This window comes from Sciurus carolinensis, chromosome 1, assembly GCF_902686445.1.
Source record: "Sciurus carolinensis chromosome 1, mSciCar1.2, whole genome shotgun sequence".
Classification (NCBI taxonomy): Eukaryota; Metazoa; Chordata; class Mammalia; order Rodentia; family Sciuridae; genus Sciurus; species Sciurus carolinensis.
Window position 1 is genome coordinate 33,119,083 of NC_062213.1, and position 26,523 is coordinate 33,145,605.

Below are 26,523 nucleotides of genomic sequence, written 5' to 3' on the forward strand. Positions count from 1 at the left end.
CAAATTACCAGTGAGAACATTTTAATGCCATCTAATGAAGAAAGTGTAATTATTAAAGAAAGGAAAAGTGCATAAATGATAAATACAGCTAAAAAGCAGTAACAGGAAAGAGATAATTATAATTCTGTGGAGATTTTTCCTAAATATCAAAGGGAAAATACCCACAGGAAGAAGGATGAATTAACCATGTGTCCTTATATAGGTAGAAACTTAATCATGTAAAATAAAGGAAAACTTCAAAAGGTGTGGTATTTGCAGGCTTACAGGATCCATTTTACTCCATCCTAGGCAATTAAGTTGTGTTTAAGTTCTCTTAATACAATGAATCAACCAAGCCACAGTGCCAAATGAACTGACAGATATGCATGAATGATTTCTTTTCTAATTTGGAATCTATACCATTGACATTAATACTTAGTATTGGAGCCAGTTTGAAACAATTACCAGTGTACCAGGAGTTTCAGACTTTTTGATTTTATGGTTCAAACACACACACAAACACACATACACACACACACACACACACACACACACACACAATGGGGGAAGGGTGGAAATCAATATTGGATTTCTAACTTCCATCTATAACCAGTACCATAAAGAAACCATGTCTTATCACAAAATATAGAAAGGTTATGATCTTAAAGATTTTTTTTAAAGAAATGACACCTAGTAATTTTATAGGAACATTCTCTTTATAACATATGTTGGCACTTGGAGGAACATCTGGTTCCTCAACTAACACTGCATACACATTAAACAATGGGTGTATAGTAGACAATTCATTGCTTAATGCTCTTTTGTGTTTATATATTGAGATTAGCCTTAGAATTTATTGGGGAAAAATATCTAATTATAAGCCTACAATGCAAGTTGGGCAATGACAATGTAACCTCAATTTCCACAATTTAGAAAAACATTCATTTGTCTACTTTAAAAAGCCTTAATGTAAGATAAAATTTCTTTATAGATTAAACCTCTTTTATATTATGTCCCTAAGTATTTACATGTATTGTTAACTTTTTTAAATGAATAATAATGTGAAGTAGGCTGTGTTCATGAAAAGGGTTTTTCATTGACTCATTATTTTTCTCTCATTATAACATCTAATTACTTATATATCCAAGTGTATATATTAAGAATATAATATGGATCGTCTCGCCTCCATAAACTTTTAAGGTCATGGAGAGATCCTTTAGAATTTGGAAATCAGATCACATCAAGACTGCTCTCAACATTCAGTTCTTCCCCTTACTGCATTTACATTTTATATGAAATTTCACCTGTAACTTGGTGCTCGTCACATACAGAATATAATCCAGTCTTTCTCTCAGGCTGCATGGTTCCCTGCTACCCTCTAAGCTCAGTCCCCAGGTCTCCCCCGCCTATTGGCTACTTTCCACCTGCTGGCTTCCTTGATGGTTCCCAGACCCTCCATGTTTCAGTGTCAGGGCTTTGCTCTTCCCGTTTCTCTTCCTGAATGGCTTTCCTCTAAGAGCTCATTCCCTTTCTGCTTCAAAGTCACTACCTCTGAAAGGCCTTTCTCACCATCCCCAAATTCCGCCATCATACTCCATCCTTTCACTCTGCTTGATTGTTCTTCAAGATTTTTATCACCATCTGTCACGATACTGTACATTTGTTCATCTATTTATATCTATCTTCAGCACTGGACTGTAAGCTTCATGAAAGTAAGAATTTGTGTTGAACATTCTAACTACAGCATCAAAAACTGTATACTGTAGGCAACTGAAAATATGTGTTAAATGAAGAAATGGATAAATAAAAATATAAGAAAACATTTCTAATTTGCATCAAAATATCAGTCTACATATGATTAAACTACAATAGTTTGTCTAATTGTTCTAGAGTTATTTAAAAATCTCTATTCATTCACAAACTAAATGATTTTCAAAACTTATAACAATTAACTTACTCTTAGAAGTGAAACATAAAACCAAGTATCAATTAATGGGGTGGACTATTTTAAAGAACATTTAATTTTGTTAGAAAAAAATTTTTAGATTATTCTGATTAAACTGGAATAGTTTTAAAATCAACCTGAAATCTTCTTACAATATTTAAAATAAACATAAAATAAACAAACTCCAATGAACAAGAAGGAGAGTATACATTAGGAAAACACTACAGTTGATAAGTTTATACACCTATGGCAAATGATGTTAAAGATTTGAGAGCTGATTTTATTTGATCGTGCTGAAAACAGCACACCTTACCCTATACAACTATTTTAATAACTAAAAATTTCATAGATCTTTTGCTGATTTTTATATTGATCATTAAAAGTCAAAGGGGGCAGGCATTTAGTAACTCTCATCTTCAGGGTTGAGACTGTAGTTTTATGTTAAAGCTTCTAAATTCTAAGGAAATATTTGTGTGTTTATTCAGTGTAGTTCTTTCTCATAATAGTAGATTATGATTCTTCCAAGAATGATGAGAAAACATCTTTCAAAGCATATCTTTAGACCTGAATGATATTCAAAGGGAAGATGATACATGGGAGCCAGTATCAATCTTTGAAAAGTACATGATTTTAGTGTTTGTTTTTCCCCAATGCCAAAGGATCATGGAGAGGGTCTTCTGATAAGGTCAACTTCCTGTGTGCCAAAAGCGCTCCTGGGGACCCAATCAGACACTTGTATCTCTGTATTTCTGTCTCTTTTCAATAAACCTACTTCTTGCTTGCTATCTCTGTGTCCTGTTCTTCAATTTTTTGCTGAACAGAGACAAGGAACTCAGCACCCCTACATGGTAACACTAGTTGTGAGTTGGTGGTGATCAATTAACTATTTCTAATGACTGTGACCAATGTTAAGTTTGTGAAGGAGGCATAGACAAGGCAGGTGCAGGCTTTGACCATGAAGGAGAATAGGCCTAACAAGTCCTGAGGGGGATTGAACCTGTAGCCTTAGCCTCATTAACTCCCCAAGAAAGCAAAGACATCCAAACAAAAGACCAAAGACCAAAACTCACCAGACTATCGCCTCCAAAGAAGTGTTTTACCTCTAGTTGGCACTGGTATTTGAGAACAAAAATAAAATACTCTGCTTTACTAATTATTTGATTTTTCAAGGAGAAATAATTGAGGTGGATATAATCAGAAAAATATTCAGGAGGTTTCCTGTAAATGTTTAATTTTCAAAAGATTATTTTACTTATTTATTTTAAGTGATGCTGAGGATCAAACCCCCTCACCACTGAGCCACAACTCAGCCCTCAAAATGGCTAGGGTTTTTACTCCAACCTAAAAACAGCTGAGAAATCTAAAAATATAATGTATTTACTTATAGATGTCAATCTCAAACCCAAATAGTATTAATCATTTTGATAATGAAAGGGTTTCAATGTAAAAAGGCATATTAAAAACAGAAAACAATGAAAACTCGCACAATTCTGTACACTGACTTTAAGCCAAAGTAATACATTACCTTAAAGTTTTAAGTAATATGGGAAACACATTTTCATTTCTCTTGAGCTTCTGTTTTTTCTATTTTTTTTTAATTCTTTCCTCTTTTCTTCTAGGATATTTTCTCCTAATTTATTCTCCCCTAAACTTAAACTTATTTCTTTCTTTCTATTCATTTACCAACTGACCATTATAATTATAATTACTCTTAACATAAGGATTCTTTGATTTTAGTCTCTCAAATCCACTCTCTACCTTAATTTAATAGATAGTCATTCAATATTCACTGGCCATGGCTAGAAATACTCACATTATGTTGCCAACTAAGCTTCTCCTATCACACAGAAGTCTATTTCTTTTCAATTAGAAATACTTCTTCATATTTACATATAACCTTTCTCTTTTTTATTCTTCCACAATTATAGACTATTGATGATTCTGATCTTTTCTCTTTTAATGCAAAACTGGGGCCAAAATCTTCTTTCAACCTTTACTCGTCCACATTTCCCCTCTTGAATTCTGATTCCTCCCAAAATAGGAACAATTCATTTCTACTTCCTCTGCCACTGCAAATACATTACTACTGTCCCTAAGAGCTTACAACATAAGAGCTTAAGTAGGACAAGCAGTTTGCAGATCCTGATTGCTCTTTCTCTTTTCCCTAGAATAAACTGGTTACTTCTGTCTCTCCAGAATTTTCTTTTCCTAAATGCAGGTACCAAAGATGATACAGAATGATTCATTTCTTCACTTTTCACTAAAGAACTTAGACATAAATACTATGAATAATGTAAGTGTTCTGACAAAGCAGTTTCTAAATTTCTAATTTTGGATTTTTTCTCAATCCTGGGATTCTATAATTATTAAATAACTTTTAATTTACTATTTTGGATAAACAAAAGAATTTGATTTAGTTATTATCCTCTATTTGAGTGGTATTGAACTTGCTGATATTCATAACAACATTTTAAACAATACTCCTATTCAATAAAGATCATTATCCATTTGTAAATTTAGTCAATACATTGATAGATTACATAATCCAGAGTTGTTTATATTTCCAGTGTGCAGACATGCATAACATATATTTTGGTGACTTTTGGCATATTCTTTTAGTCAACTGAAAATAAATATTTCTTAGGCAATTATCAGCATATTGCTCAATGTTTAAAGGCATTATATATGGTGAAAGTGTTAGTGCACAAGATGTGTCCTTTACTAGAATACAAAACAGAAGTGAATTTATAGGACACATTCTCAAAAGTGTATTATTTTCTCAAGGGCACTGATGTCTGAAATACAGATAGTTACCAAAAATGGGGTCCTCTGAGGTCCCCTGAATGGCATAGTGCCTGTGACCTAGCAACATTTGAATTTTGTTCCTTCACAACAGAAGTATTTATAAATGAATATTAGAAGATGGGTGAGATAAATGATACCCAATGCCATGTAATATGAAGGCATTTGCTCATAATGTCACTCCATATCCATCCATCAAAGCAATGACCACTGAAACTACTCGTGAAAATAGAAGATGGAAAAATATCACATATGATATAAGTCCATTTTTGCAAAAAAATGTGAAAACATAGAAAATCATATACCTCAGCATTTTTAACAATGGTTTTCTGTCAATGGTAGGATTCAAGTCATTTTAAATGTTTGTTTTACAATATTCTGTAGTGTTTGGCTCTCTGAAATCCCCATATTTCTTTATATTTAGGAATAAATGTGAGAGATGTATTTTTACTTCAGGAAAATAAGTCATTTCATCCCAGGTGGAGAAAACAAATATTCTTTTAGTTTTCAAAAATATTCTTCTGAGTACTTATCACATTATGTCAATTATTTGATTACTTAGCAGTCCTCTGGCTAAAATATGAGTCTCATGAATAGTAGCCATTATTTGTAATCAACCCTGCACCACAGCTTAGCACAGGGCATTGTATGCTGTAGATGCTCAATGAATTTGGACCAGCCACTTAACTTCTTATTTCTCCAGTGACTTCTTTCTCTCATCCCTGGTTCTAGTTGAATTACATCAATCTCCAACAGATGCCAGACGGGTTTTCAGATACTTTGAGACAGAAATGATTGTGTGCAGGCATTACAGTGCAAAACAATTTGAGGTAAAAAAGATGTAATTTGGCAAAATCAATTAAGCTATTACTAGGATCTCTCTCTAAATGCTGGTCAACATATGTACACTAACACCAAAATAGTGGATGTTGAGGGTATGGCAGGTCCTGTAGGAGCAGAAAGCACTTGACTTGGTAGTGGAGGGTTTCTATGAAATCAATTGAATAGACATATAGGTTACATTACAGCAAAGTGCTCATATCTCTTTGCTATGCTTCTTTTGTATCATGATGAAAACCTGACAACTTCTGGAATATAAAGCAACAAGTGGAAGTGAGTCTTAACATTTTATAGTTATACTAAGTCTTTCACTTTGTAGTTTAGACAGCTCATTTTATATAATTCTAACTTTGACTAAGTTTCTGGAAGCTAAGTTTCCTTAGCTTCCCCACTCCAGGAATTAGAGATCCCATCCCCTGTTTCCCCACCTCCCAATACTGCCTAGTGCCCACTAGTGTTCCCAGGTCCAGATACTCCCTTACAGGAGAAGGCCCAGAACATCCCTATTGGAAAAAATTGAGTCATTCTGGTTGGAAATGGGAAGTAGGACACAGAGCAAGGACTTTGCTATGTGGGAAATTTAGTAGTGAGGATACTGATTTGAGCCAGGTTGCCTTCATTCGTTTATAAACCTTCCACATAGTGTCTTTGTCATATTGGGCAGGTTACTTGGTTTTTTTCTATGCCTCACTTTCTTCACTTTAAAAAATGCAAATGAAAGTAACAATACTACATTCTCAAGGAAGTTGCTATTGGGTTTATGTGGGTTAATATTTATGAAGTGTCTAAAAGAGTGCCTGATATATGGTAAATGCCATGTGATGATATAATTTACAGGTTACAAACATCACACATTTAAAAATACACATATGCATGTATATTATATAAATGTTATAAAAGCATGAAAAAAGGGGAGTGATGATTATTGGGAAGGAAGTTTTCTGAAGCCCCCCTTGGCATTATATCATTTCCTTCTTTGTGCTACAGTTATGATATTCTTTTTCACTTCTTTGTGGCTTCTTATATTCCCTGTTGATTATTTCTGCTACTGGAAATAATTCTTTCCCTCAAATCATAGCCTGGGTCCAAGCACCTGTTTATGTATGTCTACAATAGATCCTGCACATCTCTCTGTTTCTATCTCAACAAGAAATCAACTCAACCATTATCTTCCTCTAGTAATTAATAAACATGATGTGTGGAATATTTGTTTATATCTCCATGTAACTTTTATAATCAACTCTTACAACTCTCCTTTTCAGAGCAAGACTAGTTTCCTAGAAACTTAGAAGTATCCTTGATTGTATTTTTTGAGATTCTGTATAAAAGGGTAAATTATTTTATGTATTTCTTCAGGTATCATACACATAACTACTGGAGCAACAAAGTTTTATTTTTTTTAATATGTAAAAAGATAATTTTCTTCTGGGTATGGTGGCACATGACTGTAATCCCAGCATCTTGGGAGACTGAGGCAGGACGATCGTTGAGTTCAAAACCAGTGTCAGAAAAAGCAAGGCACTAAGCAACTCAGCAAGACCCTGTCTCTAAATAAACTACAAAATAGGGCTGGGCATGTGCCTCAGTGGTGGAGTGCCCCTGAGTTCAATCTGCAGTCCTACCCCCACCTCCCAAAAAAGATGATTTTCCCATGCTGGGTATTTTCAAGCCAGGAGAATTGAAAATTCAATTGGCTGTTTGAATAGTTGTATACATGAATATAAGAATTTAACCCATATTTTCTAAATCTCTAGGTTACATATGGGGATGATAATTGGTACCTCATATATATACACAAACATTATGTCTAGGAATTAAATTAGAATCCACACATGGATTTGGTTAGAAACTATATGCAATGTCATGGTGGGAAGAACAAAATGTCCACAGATGGAAGTAAGTTTTGACTAAAGATATGTGCTAACATAAACAAGAAAGCCAAGCAGTGGGGAATCTGGCAAAAGTGGAATTTAGAAGGATCACAGAGACAATTGCTGACATGGTGACTATAATTTCAGACGTGCCTTACTGACAGGTGTGCCCCACTGGGTTCCTCCGAACATTCATGGGAAGCACAGTACTCTTCTTGCTGTGATTATGTGATCACCATCAGCCAAACTGCTGGCTTAATCCCCACACAGTTTTCCAGAACAGTTAGAGAACGGACTAGTCAGGACCAATCAAGTATTCACGGGCTCAAGTTATATGTCTCACTTTAAGTGAACAATCTGTCAACACAGTTTATTTTCCAATGTTAGTCAAAATTTTCATGTGTTAGTTTCTGGATTTTAAAACTGAGCCAGATTATGAACTATAATAATTTTATTCAATTAATGTAACTTTGGGAATGAGTCCCATAGAGAATTGATGTGTTGCTATGAGTCTCTACTCAAATATTTATAGGATAAGGCTCCTCAAAGTACAGACTAGAAAAATGTTACGACATATGAAAGAGTTATAAAGGTTAATGTGGGAAAATGAAGGTTAATGATTCCTAAACTAAGTGTAAGTAACAAAAAAAAAAAAAACATTGTTTTGCACATCTTAGATTTACTTTCTATTCTCCTGTACCAGCACAGGGACAGCTGAAGTGCTAAGAGGGGGAATGGAGTGTCAAATCCTACAGCATGGTAGGGTGGCAGTGGTAGAACCAACCGAGCTCCCTTCATAGAAGTGGGTACTGTTGAGAGAAACATCTAAGCATTGTTTCTGTAACACTGGAACCTGAAATGGAAAGAATTCTTACAAATTCCAGACCTATGAATTCTAAAAGACATCCTCATCACTTCCTTTAGAATGATAATATGTATTTACCATAGATTTACCGGCTTTGCATTTTTTGTTTTACTCATTTCTACAGCATGCATTTACAGAACATCTATTAATTCTAAGTGCTGTGGTAGGCAACTGGTCTGGGAATGGGACATGGAAACTATGGAGTTCTCTGTGCTTTGAAGGGCTCTTAATCAAACCATATCACATCAAGCAGTTACTAATAGAGGTACAAAGGATGGAACAGCCCCCATGTCAACTTGTCCTGACTCTGAATCTGCCCATACTGCACCTTACCTTGAGATGTGACAATTCCCTGTTTTGTTTTGTTGTTTTGTTTTGTACTGGGGATTTAATTCAGGGGCAGTTAACCACTGAGCCACATCCCCATCCCCTTTTTTAAATTTTATTTAGAGGCAGGGTCTCCCTAAGTTGCTTAGGGCCTTACTAAATTGCTGAGGCTAGTTTTGAATTTGTAATCCTCCTGCCTCAGCCTCCTGAGCAGCTGGGATTACACGTGTGTGCCACCACACCCAGCTAATCCTCTATTTTAATCTCCTCTTCTTCCCTCTTCTCTCCTTCATCCCCTTCTCTGCCTCCTTCCCTTTCCCATCTCCTTTCCTTTTATTTATTTGGCATGCCATCTGCTTTTTGAGGGGTCATCTCCCACACACATTTGCCAGGGGTATAACCTTCAAATAAATGTGCCATTGTCTCCCAGGGATTTAAAAGTGTTTAAAAGTTCTACAGAAATAAAGTTTAAAAATTTTTAATAACAATTTTATTTTAATAATATACATTATGTAGTAATAATTCACAATTTAAACACCTTTTTCATTTTTATAGAATATATTTTAACTCTCTTGATTCTTTTATTTATTTATTTATTTATTTATTTATTTTTAACAGAGTTCTTCAGCACCCAAGTCTGAGGATGCAAAGATAAATTCTAGGGAGTCCATAACAGTTAGGTCCTTCAGAAATACTACTCTAAATTTAAACAAATAATTATACCCTTTGCCCTAAAGAAATTGCTTATCTAACTAAAAATAAATGTATGGAGCTAGGTTGAATCAGGAAACAACTCTCTAATCTGATTCTATCTATGCTCCAGCACAAAATGAAATGGGCTCTTAAGGAAATGGAAAAGATCACCAGATTTTTCTTATATTTGTGTATTGAATACTGTGAATTTGTATAACTGATTCAGCTCTTTATATAAAAACCGAAGTTCAATAAAGTGCCTTTAAATTCATCCCTGCTAGTATGGCTCTTCATTGCCATAGAAAAGTTGATGATTTGCCAGAATATTATCTTTATACTTCTTTTTTAAAATCACAAACAGTTTTTAAACATGAACTGAAAGTCAAAGATTATTGAGCATGCCAGCTATTTAGAGAGATGCATCTATAACGGAATTTTCTCTCCCATATTTGAGTTCTATTCAGTTTAGCTTGGATAGATTTGAAAAGAAAAAGAAAAGAGGTACTGATGAGCAAATATCCATGCCACTCTGACAGCCACACTTAAAACTTGCTAGTTCTACATCAAGAAATATGCCATCGCTAGAGAACACTGAAGGGTGTTATATTCCTCCCCTTTCCTCTCCTTGGGTACAATGGAAAGAAAGGTACTGGGTGTCACTGGGATTCCACATGAGGTCTAAACCTTTTCCAGAGTCTCTAGTCACTGCACTGACACTACTAAACTTTTAATTTTAGGTCACTCTCCTTACCCCTGATATGAGATAGCAATCTCTGAAAACCAGATTTTTAAGTTTCTTCCCAAGTTCTGACTCTATGACTGTCTCATAAAATATTGCTTGTGATAGATATTTATTAGCATTTACATTTAGAAAGTAATTCACTCACCATGATAGATTAGATACAGACATTGCAGCAATTTGCAGAGGAGTCTCCTCTTGATTTCAGAACAGGGAATCAGTAGATTCACGTGACAAGACCAACTGGCAACTTTAGCTTTGCTGCTGAAACGATGCACAAATCACCTACTCACAGTTTGAGAGGACCTAAGAAGGAAAGGAATACAGTAATGTCTCTAGTATCTGTTCAATATGATTTCCACAGATTTATTTCAGTCAGTTGATAGTTGTGTCATGACATAAGGCACGTGAAATCAAATATAATTTTTTCTTAAAATATAAGGCATTTCATAATCCAATGATGAAATTAAGCCAGCCATACGATGAGATGAATGCCTTACCTTTAAAACCAATCAGAAGGTTAATGATATGTTCATTCCCTGAAGAAGATAATACAGGAAAGCAATAACATGTGTTTTGGAGGCAATTGTTTTCTCCATAAGATTATTACCCTATGTGCATATATATAATTACATGACTGGTGTAATTCTGCATCATATACAACCAGAAGAATGAGAAGTTATACTCCATTTATGTATGATGTGTCAAAACGCATTCTACTGTCATGCATAAGTAATTAGAACAAATGAAAAATAATAACAAAAAGGTTATGCTCTCTAAACATTTTTACATATATATTTGTGATAAATTAAACATTTGTGATAAAAGTATCAGAATAACACAGACATCGTTACCCTACATAACATGTATGATTACATGAATGGTATGAATCTACATTATGCACAGCCTTAGAAGCAAAAAGTTGTACCTCATTTGTGTAAACTGAATCAAAACGCAGCCTGTAAAAACTGGAAAAATAAATAAATAAATTATTAAAAAAAATATCAAAACAAAGATTCTAATTAATCCACAGAAGATATTAAAAAAAATCCTTGGCCTGAGTTATGATCACATCCTAACCTTTAACAAAAAATCATTAGCTACAAATAAATCTAAGTGAATGGGAATTTATATTGAGTAGCACAGGGGAGGGAAAGTCAGAGCATATTCACATAACACACATCTTCACAGGTATTTACTGAGCATCCACTATATACAGGGTGCTATAGACTTGAGCCAATTTTTCTTAAGGTATAATTGATGTACTATACTAGCACTTGAATGAGTTCTGGTCCTTCAATTCAAGAAACATTTACAGAGCATGTACTATGTGCACTAATGCTATCAGAGGCACAGGTTGGACATAAAGATCCATGAAGCATGGAAAGGACAATGGCCCCACTCTCAAAGAATGATTTATGTAAAAATGTCATTTTAACAAAATAGAGAAAGTGCTATCAAAAGGGCACAGAGCAGGCATATGGGAGCATATAAGAGGGGCTTCCACACAGTCCTAGGGAATTGGGAAGGATCTCTCAAGGAGGAATTCCAAAAATTGTTACTATTAAACTTAGTTATAAGTTTCAAAAATAATCCCAAATCAAAATGGCTTAGAAAAGACAATTTGTTTATTTCTCATATAAATAAATCTCAAGTCCAAGGAGGATACAGCAAGTCTAAGAACTCAAAGGATGTGTCTCCTTTCTTGCCATTCCCCATTCTCAACATGTGCTTCCTCTTCAAGGCCTCAGAGGCTGCTGAGCTCCCGGGAATGTATCTGCATTCTAGCCAGCACAAAAAGAGGAAGAAGAAAAGAAGGACATGTCCTAAAATTTATACATGACATTGCTGCTTGCATTTTATTGGTCAGAGCTCACTCACTTGGCCACTATCCCTCAAAGGAAGACAGGAAAACACAGCTATTATTTTAGGCATCTGTATGCCCAACTACAACTAAGGGGTGTCAATCAGTGAGGAAGGCCAACCGGGAGAAAACTGGCAGTGTCTGCCACCATGTTAGAAACTCAGTGACCTTAACTTGTGAGGCATTTATGATTTTGTACCTACTGCAAAATGTCAGACAAGGGACAGGGGGAAGGTGAAATAAGCCAACTATTTGTTGAAATTTGTACATATTTGATTTATAATTTTAAATATCAAGCTTCAGCTTTCTTCAATCATAAGTTAAAAAAATATTTATGGCACCCTATTTACCATGCTCAAACTGAGTACTAAGGATACAAAGATTAATTAACTATATTATTTACACATGAAAACTCATTGTCTTAATTAACAGAGGCATTTTTAAAAAAAATACACTATGAAAATTGCTGTATGTGTACAAAGGCATGCACATTTAAGCTCTAATTTTAATGGATTCTAATTTTGCCAGATCCTGACTACCAGGGTGATTTTGACATGCAGTGGGATAAGCTAAGCAGCAATGAAAACCCATGTCCTAAATCATCTGCTTACATTCCAAAAGAGCCTTTCAGTTCTACCCTGTCCTTGGCCAACTGTTAAAGCATATAGACTTACATACTGAGAACATGGAAACTCCAAATTCTATCACCAAAATAGTTCTCTTCAGTCTTTCACATTCTGTATTGCCATATTTTTATCTAAGAAAAATATGTATGGAATAGCATCTGATGCAATTCATTCTTCTGGATATACTTAATTCTATCTTTAGAGAGCTGTGTATCTGGATGTCATTAATTTATTATCTAATCCAATTTCTTTTACTGAATTAAACTTTGGAGTTTGTCCAGGAGTTTGCATCCAGACAAATCATTAGGGAAAATAATAAATAAGCAAAACCAAGTTTATGAAATCCACTATTAGGTTTGTTGCAATATCCACCAAGAGAAAAAATGTTGCCTACATGAGTACAAAGTTCCAATATGAGAAAAAGATCATTAGGTTTCAATACTTGGAAAATTGCTATTCTGAATTTCTCATTTACTTTTGCTCTAGGATTTTAATGCAACTTTCTATACTTCTTTCCTTGCTTTAACTTATGGACAACTCTGAAATAAATTTGTGACATTTCTTTAAAAACTATGTAAGATCTCTGCATAGACCGCTAACTTTTTTTAAACCTTTCCCCTCATTTCTTGCCAACTTCAATTTTTAACCTGTTATTTTGATCAACAGGTACCCATATGCACACAAATATATACTGTTTGCATAAATACATATAAAATCCATTCTAAGTCTTTTTTGGAATGAGAGAATATAAAATTGAAGTCCACACTTCCAAATTTGTTTGCTTCTGCAGAATGTAAAAATAACACATAAAGAAACTGGATCCCAGAATCATTTTTGTGTTGTTCATCTCAGTAAACTTTGGGTGCCTATTACATTTATATTTTTATGATGTGATGTTTTTCAAAGTCCTCAGTAGTGGGCTATTCCTTTAAATGGCATTAAAAGATTCATTACAATTTTTACAAAGAAAACACCTTTAGGATCTTTAGGCAAATATAAATTTTCTGTTCATTTTTGTGATTCATAATCCTTATACAAATCTCTGACATCAGTCTCCACACTTGAGTATGAATTTATAACTTTCAGTCAAAATTCTAACACTCCTATGAACCACCATCTGCCCTTTGCCACAAGAGAAAAGCAGTTTATTTTCATGTTGGAGGAAACTTTTCAAAATACATGGAATGAATTGACTTCCCTTGAGTGCCCAGTCACAAACACAAACACAACTGTACACTTTAGGTCACTTTTTTAGCACAAAGTTAAATAAAATAATATGCAAATTTAATGCAAGACTCCTCCTCATTTAACATGTGCATTAAAAATTGTGAATAGTCTTGAACACAATAAAAGATTACAGGGATGACACGTTACCAAAATAGCTATTTTAATCATTTTATTCAGGAATAAGACTTTAGGCTTCATACTCAGCTGAAAAAGATACTATATTAAGTTCATGTTGTAATTACTTTGCATTTGGTAATACAATGTCTAAAAATAACTTTGCTAAAGTGATTTTATTTAAGCAAAGAAAGCATTTTCATAACCTAGTCCCATGAATGTGTTTGTATCATTGAAATCTTAAAATTCCATGAATATTGATTTAAATAACCTACTACATAATAAATATAGGTTTTGCATATCTCATATTCAAGATAACAAACTGATAAAAAGTTTCTTGAAATAAAAATCAAAATGCCTAAAGGTTTTGACCATAAGCAATATAAGTGCTAAGTATATATATGAATTATATTGCTTTGCTTAAAGATAGTTTGAATCCAAAAGGATAAACAAAAACATGATAGCATAATTTCAACCTGGGTTAGACCAATGGTCCACTGGACTGGTTTTAGCTGATGTATTACACTGGTGATGAGGTAATATACATCCGAACTCCAACCAGGGCACCCCAAGAAATGATGGGCATAATATGAGCAACTAAGGAAAGAATAATGATAAAGATTCAAAATATATGTTAGCAAAACAAACTATCAGGCAAATATTAGAACATTTCAAACTTTACTTGTTTTCTGGTTCCCCCATGAACTAACCCTATGGATCAATATTCCTTAACCTAAACTCCCTGTTCAAATTCACCTTTCTTGGTTATCATGTTCCTTCCTAAGCCTGGCCTATACAACCAAGTTCAGATTCTTCTCAGTGACTCCATGTTTTCTTTCACTTCTAATCGTACGTAACAAAATTTTTCAAGGGTCAAGGCAAGATGCACAGCATGTAGCTTGTAGTCATGTAGCATATGGCCTTTCACATGATCCTCCCTTTGCCTGTACGTGCATGCCCTCTGCTTCACTGGTTTCTCAACATGGATAACCTTTCTTCCAAACTTTCCAAATCCCCAATCAAGTGCATCCTCTTAGGTTCTTTGATAACAACTTTTTTGTAATTCATGAAAACCACTAGAAAGGATGGTATAATTACTTGATGCTGATCTGGATTTCCTCTAGATTATAAATTCCTTGAAGACAGACAGCAGATCTTAAGAACCTAAGGTCTAGCACCATACCTGAGTCAGAGAAGGTGTTCAATAAATGTTGAAAAATTCCAAATAAACTTCTATACTTCTGAGGAATTTCTGGCATCATGACCATTGCCAATATCATTTCTTTAACTCTTATTATGTGGCAGGCAATATCAAATTCTTTCATTCATTAAACAATAACCCTTAACCTGATACTACAAATTCTACTAATGAAATGTAAAATCCTGTAGAATGCTAAACTAAGAAAAAGATCTTTTCCTTTTTAACTCTAAAAATACTATTTCCTTAATTTGGAACCATACTTATAGGTTTGATGCTTCTAAAACATATATACTTTTAAACTAATTTTTACATTTGCTTGAAGATTTTTTCTTAATTATGAAATGTTAATTATGAAAGATCCAGAGAGGTCCATTTCCCAAACCGTTTTGCCTCTCGATTTTATTCAGAACGTACTCTAGTGATATAAGTAAATTCATATTTCATTGTTTATATATGCAAAGTGGGGTCAATCCTGACATTCTATCTGTTTCTGTAATGATCACACAAAATTTCTAGCAGGAAGGATAAGGAAATACATCTCTCTAGAACAATTGGGTGATTAGGAGCAGCATGATGTCACCCAAATAAAGGACTCAAAGACCTTCCAAGCTGTTCTTATACCCTATTGATACCTACCCTAAAATATGGTCTTGGCACAAGTTGAGAAAGCCCACACACTGCAACTTCAGATCAGCACAGATGGTAACCTTGGAGACGAGCTAATGCAAAGCTTTATGTGTCCTCTCACTGCAGTGCAGCTGTCATTTCACTTGTGTTAAAGTCATTTCATGGGCGGTATTAGTATTCAATTGAGCATGTCAGTAATTGGTCTAAAGTATTTATCACAGAGACCTGGTTATGTTTGTGATTATCCTAAACCTTCACTTCAGAAATACCCTCCATGTTCAAATTATAGGAAATATTTATCATAGCCAGAGAAATAATCAACTATGACTTTACAGTAATTTTTAAATAAATATCACTGTAAATAAATACTACACTAAAACTGAAGTTTACAATTATTTTCTTCAGAATGACTAAATATAATCCATTATCATTATAATTTTCTGAAACATTTTTATTTATTCTTATTGAACTACAAAGACCATTTCTCTACCTGTGCATTGATCTCATCTTCTCCTAAACCTTCATGTAATCATAAGCTTCTCTTTTGGCTTTATCTTTCATGCCTGCCTCCTACTGGTTCTTTCTCCTCTGTGTCCTTGACTCTTTATAGCTTCTGTTTGCCATGACTTCAAACTATGCTTTTCTCCCACTTCTCCTCATTGACAGACTCCACAAAAGATTACTCTGTGTCCATGCTTTCTCCTTTTCACTTCCAATTCTGTTCTCTAATTTCTGACTCAGTGTTCTCATTACCAGTCAACTGGACAACATCTAAACACTGAGGCCAGAGCTGTCCGTCAGACTCCACTCTGCTCACTTGCCCTATAGGTCCCTCTCCCCGCTGACTCCCAGGAGCCTGAAAAGCCCAGACTCTTCCAGCTCTTACAGTTCTTCATTGATCGCATCACCACTTTCCTATATTTTGCTATACTTCAAAGTTCTTCTAGTAAAACTTTCCCAGTAAATAATTCTCAATTTTTTATCTGTGAATTTAATCATTTCTTCTTGACTTGCAGAATAATTATTTCCAATTAAATATTCAACAGTTATCAGATCTTGTTTTTGTTTTGTTTACTGCTCAATCATATATCTTAAAGTCATTGTCTCCTTTCTATTTCTATTACTCAAGTTTAAGTACTTACTTATCTTTTGTCTTAACAAGCTTTTATCCCCCACATTTTTAAAAGCATTTGAACCATACATAAAATTCATAAGAATAGACCAAAGTCCTAATTGAAAAAAATAACTTTTCTTTAAAAAAAAAGAAAAAAAAGTTCTCTGCAATTTAAAATCCTTAGTGCTTAGACACGGCATTATCTGGTGAATGCTTGAACTTCCCAGGCATTGTGCTCTGGACTACATGGCTGCTCAGCTGCTCCTTGCTGGCTAGAAATGATTGCACTGATCTCTAACCCTCCAAACCACATTACAAATTAATTTCATTATGGCAAAGCACTTATACATGCAAATTTCTTGTTTAGAAAACCTCTGAAGATTCCCTATCTAAATATTACACATGGGATCCTCTTCAACATGGCCTGTTCTCTATTTTCTGGCTTGTGTTAACCCACGTTAGATTATTTCTATTCAGTGAATCCATCCCCACCATCCACAGAAAGCCTAGCACAGCACTCTGTACTTCGGAGACAGTCAAAAGTGAAATTGAATTCTCAGTTCAAAACTTACATTTTTCAGGTGTACAATATTGTACTCAAGGGTAGCACTAAATAAATAAGCATTTTTTTTCAATGTGATCTATCTAAATGGGCTAATGTTTTTAGAACTTACAAATTTTGATGAGTCACAAAAGGTTTGATCCCATGTGGATCACCCAGTAAAAATGACTGCCAAAAATCAGTTTAATTAAAAACAGAAAGAAACAAAGCAGCAGATTGGAATTTAAAAAACACTTAGGCACATTAAATTAATCTTTCTATGTTCTCAGAACATAAGTATTTTAACATTCAGAATTAACTAGGGAGAAGAGAGGGAAATCATCCTGTGAACACACTGCATTTAGGAATATAATACAGTATATAAAATAGATTCATTTTGCCCAAACACTGCTTCAAGGCCCTTCACAGCACAGCCTCGGTCGCCTTATCAATCTTCTTCCTGAACTTCCTCCACCCCTTCTCCTCCCCAAGCCCTGGCAATACGTGCTAGTTTCTCTTTGAATAAATTAAACACTTCCCATGTGCATATGTTGCAGAATAAACAGATTGATCATTATGTTCCCACTTCCAGAAATGTCCCCTTCCTTCTTGATCAGAAAAACTATCAGTCTTGCAGAGTTCAGTCCTATGATTTAAAATATGGAATAATTAAATCTGCTTCACATGTTATACATATTTCTATTGGAGTACTTATCAGATTTCCCTTTTGTTATGGTTTGCATGTCTGCAAAAGGTGAGCACTGTGTGTTATCGGGACATGATGATATTATTTAACTATGTAAGAAACAGTTATCAACTTAAGAAATATTGAATTTGAAGTTTCTGGGTATGGGGGTGGGAGAACATCCTTTTGTTATAACAAAAGAACAGACAAGAGAAGATATGGCAATATTTATGTAAAGTATGATTATTTTTAGATCTTTTAGAAGATGTGCCAAAGCAAAAGAAATTCAATAGTTACTAAATCACTTATTTAATCTGGGTCCTACTAGTTTCTCAAGAGCAATAATTATACCTTGCTTTCTTATTCTACTTGCTATTCCATCTAGCATTGCTTATTATCAAGAATAAACAACCAAAAAAACACCCACTTGATCCACTAAATTGATTTTAGTTGAATTGCTATATTATTATTTTCACACAAATTGTTGATTTTTCTTCTGTTTGACAATGAAGGCATCTGCATGAAAGACACAGACTCAAAACAGGAGAAAAACAGCCTTCTTCCAAGAGAAATCTTAGAGGATAAGAGTTTCCTTAATGTAATAACTAATCAGCCCAGGACTGGACAATACCTACTTCTTAGGGAATATTGCAATCCAGGAGTGAGGCATTGTTCATGGATAGAAATTTCAAGAAAAATATTTGCACCCCACTCTGCTTAGGCAAAGGCTTTCTTCTTTAGGGTATTATTTGAAAACACCCTACAGGATCAATTCACTTCCCTTCACAAGTCTCTTTCACTGAGACTGGAGAAGAACTGACTTTTCCCTAACAGGCTTTGGCTTTCATTCTGCCAGACATGCATGATTCTAAGTAAAAACTAAGGAACTGCCACCTTTTGAAGCTAAACAGAAAGTGCCTCCAACAGCAGAGAGCAAGCCAGCATTGGCCAAGGTACCCAGCTCCTCCTTGGAGAGATGATGTCACCACCAGCAAAAAGAACTGGGAACAGTTCCTATATTCATGCTGAGGTGAAAAAAGAGTTTTCTTAGCTGATGAGTTTCTTCACAGCGACTTCTTCATTGGCCCTTTATTTTTTAAATAAAAATTTGCCAAAATCCCAGCCCCAATAGTTTATGTCCTAAAACTTCATACTCCTAAGAAATGTACTGTCACAAACCATGACTCCTTAGATAATGACTGAATGCTTTTTTTTTTTTGAGGAAAGCTCTATGATTTGAGAACTGCATGCCAGGCATTTCACTTCTCCACATTTCTTAAAGGCCCTGCAATTTTCAGAGTGACACAAGTACATAGGTTCTAGTTTAACATCACCTTTACAATTTAACACTTCAACATTATATCGGCCTATCTTTGGATACTTAATATCCTGGCTATTTGTTCTTATCTTCTGATAAGCTGACATTCATTTATAGAAGGTAAAAATTCATCAAGGAATTTGTAGTGAAAATCTGTTTGCTAAGTTTGTCAATAGTTTTTGTTTGTTTGTTTGCAATTTACTGGAAAAACTGCTGAAACCTCATTACCAAGAAACTCCTTCATCTGTGAACATCAAATGATGGTCTCTTGCATAGCGTTTAAACCTTTTGTAGCATCCCAGACTTGCAGCGGCAACTCAGTTCCTTTACCAAATGGTCAAAGTCTTTCATCTCCTTCTTCAGATCTTCAAAGACGTATGGTGCTTTCAGTAGTATGTGTTTGGTTTCAAAGATTCTCTATCCACTGCAGGAGATTCTTCTTTAGATTTTAAACATACTAATAATCACACTATTATGTTGTTTTAAATTTTCTCACATATAGAAAAATATCCTAAGCATTGTGGATAGAGGTCATGTCTTTTATGTGTCCATCTTTCTCTGTAGACTTGAGTCATCCATGCTAATGAATGTAACGTTTTGGTCTCTTGGGCTTACTCTTCACATTTTATACTTCTTAGAAGACACTGCTGTAATCCAATCAGCAGACACTCTACATCCTCCTACATGGACTCACCTGTCATTTAAACATTTCCATTTTTGTACATATAACACTTTTGCAAAATTGTATAGCAAATATTTGTGTATCAAGAGTTCGGATAGTTACAGTTATCCATATTGCAAGAATATATGTGTTTAATGGTCTCCACTGTGCAATCTTACAATACGAAATATTACCCAACTTATCCCCCCTAGCTCTCACTAGTGTCCCTTTCATAGTTTCTGCACAATTCTTATATTACTTACTCATTCATCTAATGTTTATTGAGCACCTGCAATGTGTCAGGCACTGTGTTAGGAAAATAAGAATTAATGAGGTGTGTTCCCTGCTATCAAGGATTGTGCAGTATAGCAGAAATAGACAAACATAAATACAGGAATATAGTAATGTGTTATAGAAACTATGACAAATGTTCTTGTAAGTACAGCTGAGGCACAAAATAAAGAGCAGCAGTTTCTTCACATAAAGAGTAATTGCAAGTTTGAACCCAACCTTAGCAACTCAGTGAGACACTGGCTCAAAACAAAAAATAAAAAGGGGTTAGGTATGTTGCTCAGTGGTAAAGTGCCCCAGATTCAATCCCTAGAGCCAAAGAGAGGGGATGGGGAGGGAGGGAGGGAGGGAGGGAGAGAGAGAGAGAGAGAGAGAGAGAGAGAGAGAGAGAGAGAGAGAGAGAGAGAGAGAGATAGATAAGACAATAGGATACTTGACTCAACTTTTGAAAGATGACCACTTAGATGCAGAGGTTGCAGTATTAACCAAGGCACAGAAGATGTGTGAAAGACATGTACAGGAACAGCACACTGGACCTCAGAATACAGAAGGAGAGGTCAGAGGTTCATAGTAAGAGGTGAGCCACAAAAGGTTTATAAGGGCCATCTAACCTTGCACCTTGACTATATGGAGGGATGAGGAAAGGAACAGTACATGATGTCTGCCACAGGCAGCTGGGGAAGGAACAGCTCATCTCCAACCCAACCTTGAGCTACCCACCTCCCAACAACCAGGGAACTGGAGTCACTTGTGACATCTATGAGCACTCTGAGAGTCGCCTGCTGCTGTGAGAAGTGGGTTGGTAAGCAATCTCCAACAAGACCCTATTCTCTGAAAATGGAACACCAACCACTTTACACCATGTAGGGTAGCCTCTGAACTATGAGTCAGCTGCCTTACATTCTTGGGAATTTATTAGGTAAGAAAATAGAGGAAAGTTCAAATTTGTACTTTGTAACTTTGACATTGGTCATTTACTATATCCAACTAGATTTGAATCCCTATCTGGGAATCCATTTTTCCTAACTCTGGTGTGGTCCAAATTCAGGCCAATATTTATAATTTACTAGCAACATTGATTGGCACATGGCCCAATCACATTGAGATAATTATGACTCTCCTGATGGGAAATTTGAGGTTTATTTTTTTTCTTGCTGTACATTAAAATTAAGAAGTGACACAGCTGCCATGGCAGCCAGCATCTTGCTGTCATGTTGACCCTGAGACTGGAGCCAACACAGTAGAAAGCAGAACTGAAATACGTCTAGGCATCAGTTCCCATGGACATTTTTCAACCCAGATCCACTCCCTGAAATCCTCAGGTGCCATTAGTTCCACTTTGCTTAAGCAATATGCGGGGAGCGGGTGGGGTAGTGTCTTCTGTTACTTTCAAAGAGAAGAATATTATACGATAAAAAAACGATTCCAGCAGCTATGAAGAGCCTTGGCAAGATTTTAAGGAAAAATCTTTATCTGATTTAAATGTTTAAAATATCATTCTAGCAGCACTGGTGAGAGCTGTTGAAGAGTCTGACAGAAAGCAGGAAGACACCAATCTATGAAAGAAATGATATGGAGCTAAAAGAAGGTACCCAGTGTGAAGACGTAGTGATACAGGAAGAGAGACAGAAAGATACTCAGCGACCGACTGGACTTGCAGAGTAAACAAAATCAAGGAATCTAATGTATTCCCAGGTTTTTCTCTTTGCTGGGTTGGTAGGTATTGAAGTCATTGTTTTCGATGAGAAATATACAAGGTAGAGTAACATTTAATAGGAAAGAAAATAAATTAAGGGTTTGACATGTTGAGTTTCAGGTGCCTGTGACATAACAAGGTGGGCATATTAAGAGGGAATGTGCCTATGCCAAGCTGAAACTCAAGTTCATAGTTTGGCCTGGAGCTTCACTTTTGGCAGTGATTAAGGGAACCAATAATTCAATGCAATGGGCATTGTTGAGTTAGTCAAATTATTGGGTAGAAGAGGGCTGTGTCCAGCATCATGAGTGCTTCCATAATTAGAGGCAAAGAAAGATAACATAGGAGGGGAAGCAGAGAAAGAAAATGATCAGGGAAATGGAGGTGAACCAGGAGGAATGGTGTCATGATGTCACAGTAGGTTTCCAGGAAGCAAGAGTTCAACAGCATTGAAGATAGGGTGGAGGTCGCTAACAGGGAGCATTTCCACCTGGTTATAACACTTGTCAGAGAGGTAAAAGATGTCATAAGTTTGGAGATTTGATGTGAAGTGAGCAAACTTACAGGCTTAGAGTAGTCTACTGTTTCCAAGAACTCGATTTTAGAGGAAGGGGAGGGACCACAGCAGCAGTTTGCCTTAAATGCATACCAGCCAAGGGTGGAGACAGGAAGGGGCATCTGAGGGGCAGCATTTGCTCCTTTCCTTTATGTAAATCAGCCCCCTATGGTGGGGCCATTTCAATTTACCATGTGACATTAGGGAAAGTAAAGTTGGAAGAGATGCTCACAACTGGCTCTGGGGAGTCTAAATGGGGCAGCTGAGTGCAGCACAAGGATGACTGTGGCAAATAACTTGAAGCAAGGCAGAGGGTGAGAAGAAAGAGCCAGCGGAAATGGAAACAGAAATACATAAAAACTACAGAAGAAGCAAGAAAATGTTGGGAGATAAGAGACCACATCAAAGACAGATGGATGAGCCTGGATCACAAAATGGAGAGAAAATTTTTTTCTGAAGCTTGAGGAAAGAAGGGGCTCTTGAATGCAGACAGAGAAAAGTTGTTGGTATAGAAATGGGAAATTATGGCATTTATGAGTAACCAACTGGTCTTCAGATCATTTGAGAACTAGGAGAGATGATCATTTGGTTAGTAGTCAGATTAATGGAAGGACAGGGCTTTCAGAGGACAGAAGAGCTCATGTGGGTAAATGAGAAGAATACTAAACATACACCTGTGTGTGTGTGTGTGTGTATGCGCACATGCGGACACACTCCTCCAAGGCTCCTCTTCCCCACTAGACTAAATTTCCTCTACAGAAGTGACAGGATTTTATTTATCTCTGTTCCCCTGACATATATTCTAGAACATTTAGTTGCCTGTCAATGTTATTTGCTGGTAGATATGTATATAGTAGATTATTTGATTGAACAAGTGAGGAAATCGATATGTGGGTATCACTAAAAGGATGTTCTATTTTAAATGCTTTCTTTCTCATTCTCACTTAAGTTTCACTAGCCTGAATTTATGTAACATATTTATGGCATTTGTGGTGTTGTAGACACATTAGATCACTTACTTATGAAAGAATGGCCTTACTCCCAAAATGTAAATTTAAGTAATAGTGGTGATTATTAAGGAGATTATACACAGAAGAGACATAGTAACAATATTGGAACATCCTTCTCCTTCCCCTTGTTTTAGTCAGCTTTTTAGCTTTTTTGATTCTGTTATGACAGACCTGACAAGAACAATTAGAAGAGGAAAAGTTCATCCGGGGGATCAAGGTTTCAGAGGTCTCAGTCCACAGAAAGCCAGTTCCATTGCTCAGGGCTGGAGATGAGGCAGAACATCATAGTGAGAGGGTGTGGTAGAGGAAAGCAGCTGGGAATGTGGGACCAGAAAGCAGAGTGAGAGACAAGGGCAAAACATATACCCCAAAGGCAAGCCCCCTGGGACCCACCTCCTCCAGTCACACCCTTCCTGTCTACAGTTACATTCAGTTAATCCCTATCAGGGGATCAATGCACTGATTAGGTTAAAATGCTCATAACCTTATCATTTTGTCTCTAAATTTCTTACATTGTCTCACACTTAAGCTTTTGGGGAGCACCTCATATCTAAATCATAACACTCCTTTTTTAACTAACTATGTAAAATAGAACTTTGAGTAGCAGCAACTGAAATATTTTCAACGCTCTAGGGTCAGATAAGATGTCCAAGCTTGGGTTTATCATTTAATATCTTCACATACTGTGTTTATATTGGCTGACTTCTGCATTATGAATAATGTGAGTTTGCCTAATACATCCTTGAGATTATAGTAAGATTTGCTATAACTGCTTTGCAAATATCAGCAAATGCTAAATAATACAGAGGTTTTACATGAAAAGTGTGTGACTCCAACACTGCATTAGGTTGTAGTAGGTAGTATAAACATAAGTCATTGCTTCCTTTTGGGTTACCTGGTGTGTTTATATTCTTCATTCATTCACTCATTCATTCAACACACATTCAAATGCCTAGCATATGAGGAACACAGCAGGGAACAGGGAGAAAGCTGTTGCCACAACATGATTTATGTCCTAGTGGAGGAAAAAGAACTCAAAACAATAAAAGGATGAATAAAATCAAGAAATTACGAATGTTATGAATAAAAACAAAAGTGAAGCAAGGGACTGGGGTAATGGGTCTGATATTTAGGACATGGTGATAGGGAAGGCCTCTCCCAGGAAGTGATTGTTCAGTAGAAAATATAAAAGGGAAAAATATAAACTTTCCTAAAGTATTTATGGATTTTGAAGGATTTTAAAAAGTTGTATCAAAAATAAAAGTAGGGTGTTCAGCAGTTCTGGTAGGACTTCTAAAGCATACTATTATATGAACCTTTGCTTTCTCAAGTGAAATAACAAAGAGAATTTAAGTACTTCCTGGTGACTCGGGGTGGCAGGTCATTATTATGATCTATTTAAATCAGTTTTCCTTTCTCTTCCCTCACTGACAGCTGCTCAAATCACAACCTCCCAGTCGACAGCTGCTAACCACCACGGCATGAAAATCAGGGCTATGGTTAAAAGGATTCGGGGAGAACAGTTAAAAATTTTGAATGGTGATTTTAAGGCGTGTCTACAGAAGAGCTTTTGGCTATACGTTTATAAAAGTCTTTCATCAGCTTAGAAAGTTGTGTTTTGTAAAGTGACTTTAGGAATATATAAGTACAAAAGATACGATTCACATTTCAGGTCACACAAACTAATGTTGACTTGCATTTATATGTGATAACTCATTTATATTTATGTGTAATATGTGCAGTGCTAACTATACTTCAGACTTTGTATGAGCACTTTGTTTCCTTTATTCCTTCAAAATCTCAGTTTTTTTTTCTGTTAAACAGGAAAAGCAGCAGTACTTCCTCAGGGTTTTGCTAATAAATTTATGATATACTAAATATTACACTTAACAGAGAAAGAAATGTGTTTTTTACTAAAGGGAAGAGAGAATAAGACATAAAGGCCCTGAGGCAGAAATGAACTTGGGTTCTAGGTTCTACAAGAAAGCCAATAGTATCCACTGACCATATGTACATCTAAACAGCAGTACACACTATTGTCCAGAATAGTTATTGATTACCTGTTTTATCTGTGCTTTTGTTAAATTTATCAATGCCTATAGTTGTATACATGCAATGAGTGAATAGCTCCCAAAGAGCAATATTTCAAATGATTTTCTCAGTGTAGAAGCAGAAAAATATAAATTAATTATCGAAGAGAAACATGAAATATGAAATAAAAATCTTCCTTTATGACTTAGAGAAGCAACCTTGAGAATAAAGTAGAATGGAAATCATTTTTGTTTGTTTAGGTAATGTTTGTAAATTCCATCCTTGGAGGAAAGCAACTTGGGGGACAAGAATACTGACACCCCTATTTGTTAACTAATTAGAATGAGACCAGATATGAAGTATGAAAGGGAAAGAGAAACAATGTGAAAACAGGCAAACAGATATTCTCCTCCAAATAGGAAACCTTTCTAAAGAGATCAAGGACAAAAAATCATGTTTTAAAGAATAACAAGTTATAAAGCATGAAGCTAGGAAATAATGAAAGTTCATGCACTATACCTATAAATTATTTCAGGCATAACTGAACGTAAAATGAATAAAATGAACTGAAGAGTTCAGGATTTATTCTCCTAAACCTATAAAACATCAAATTAGTTATTAGCTTTTAGATATTATAATTTTATGTCTTTATTATTCACAATTTTAAGTATTAAAATAATATTTGTTCTGATAATGCTTAAAGGCAGACAATATGGAATTCTGTTTATAATTCAACATAAGAAAAAGGTGACTAAGTACGTTTCCAATTGAAATTTAATACTTCCAATCCTTTGTTAGTTGGAACCTTTTATTTTTTTTCCTTCATACCTTGAGTGAAAAGATTTGACTTCAAGATTTGACACTTCATTACAACAAATTCTGACCATGTTTCACTAATTT

At 35.4% G+C, this 26,523-nt stretch overlaps 1 protein-coding gene across 3 annotated transcripts in view; it reads right to left on the bottom strand.

Moving 5' to 3' along the window:
• Positions 1-26,523, bottom strand: part of Oxr1 (oxidation resistance 1) — a 420,876-nt gene that overhangs the window by 321,046 nt on the left and 73,307 nt on the right. For all 3 annotated transcript variants that reach the window (XM_047543799.1, XM_047543803.1, XM_047543808.1), the window contains one exon: positions 10,210-10,367. In XM_047543799.1, coding sequence (XP_047399755.1) covers positions 10,210-10,232 — 23 coding nt within the window. In that variant the 5' untranslated portion in view covers positions 10,233-10,367. The remainder of the gene's footprint in view (positions 1-10,209; positions 10,368-26,523) is intronic.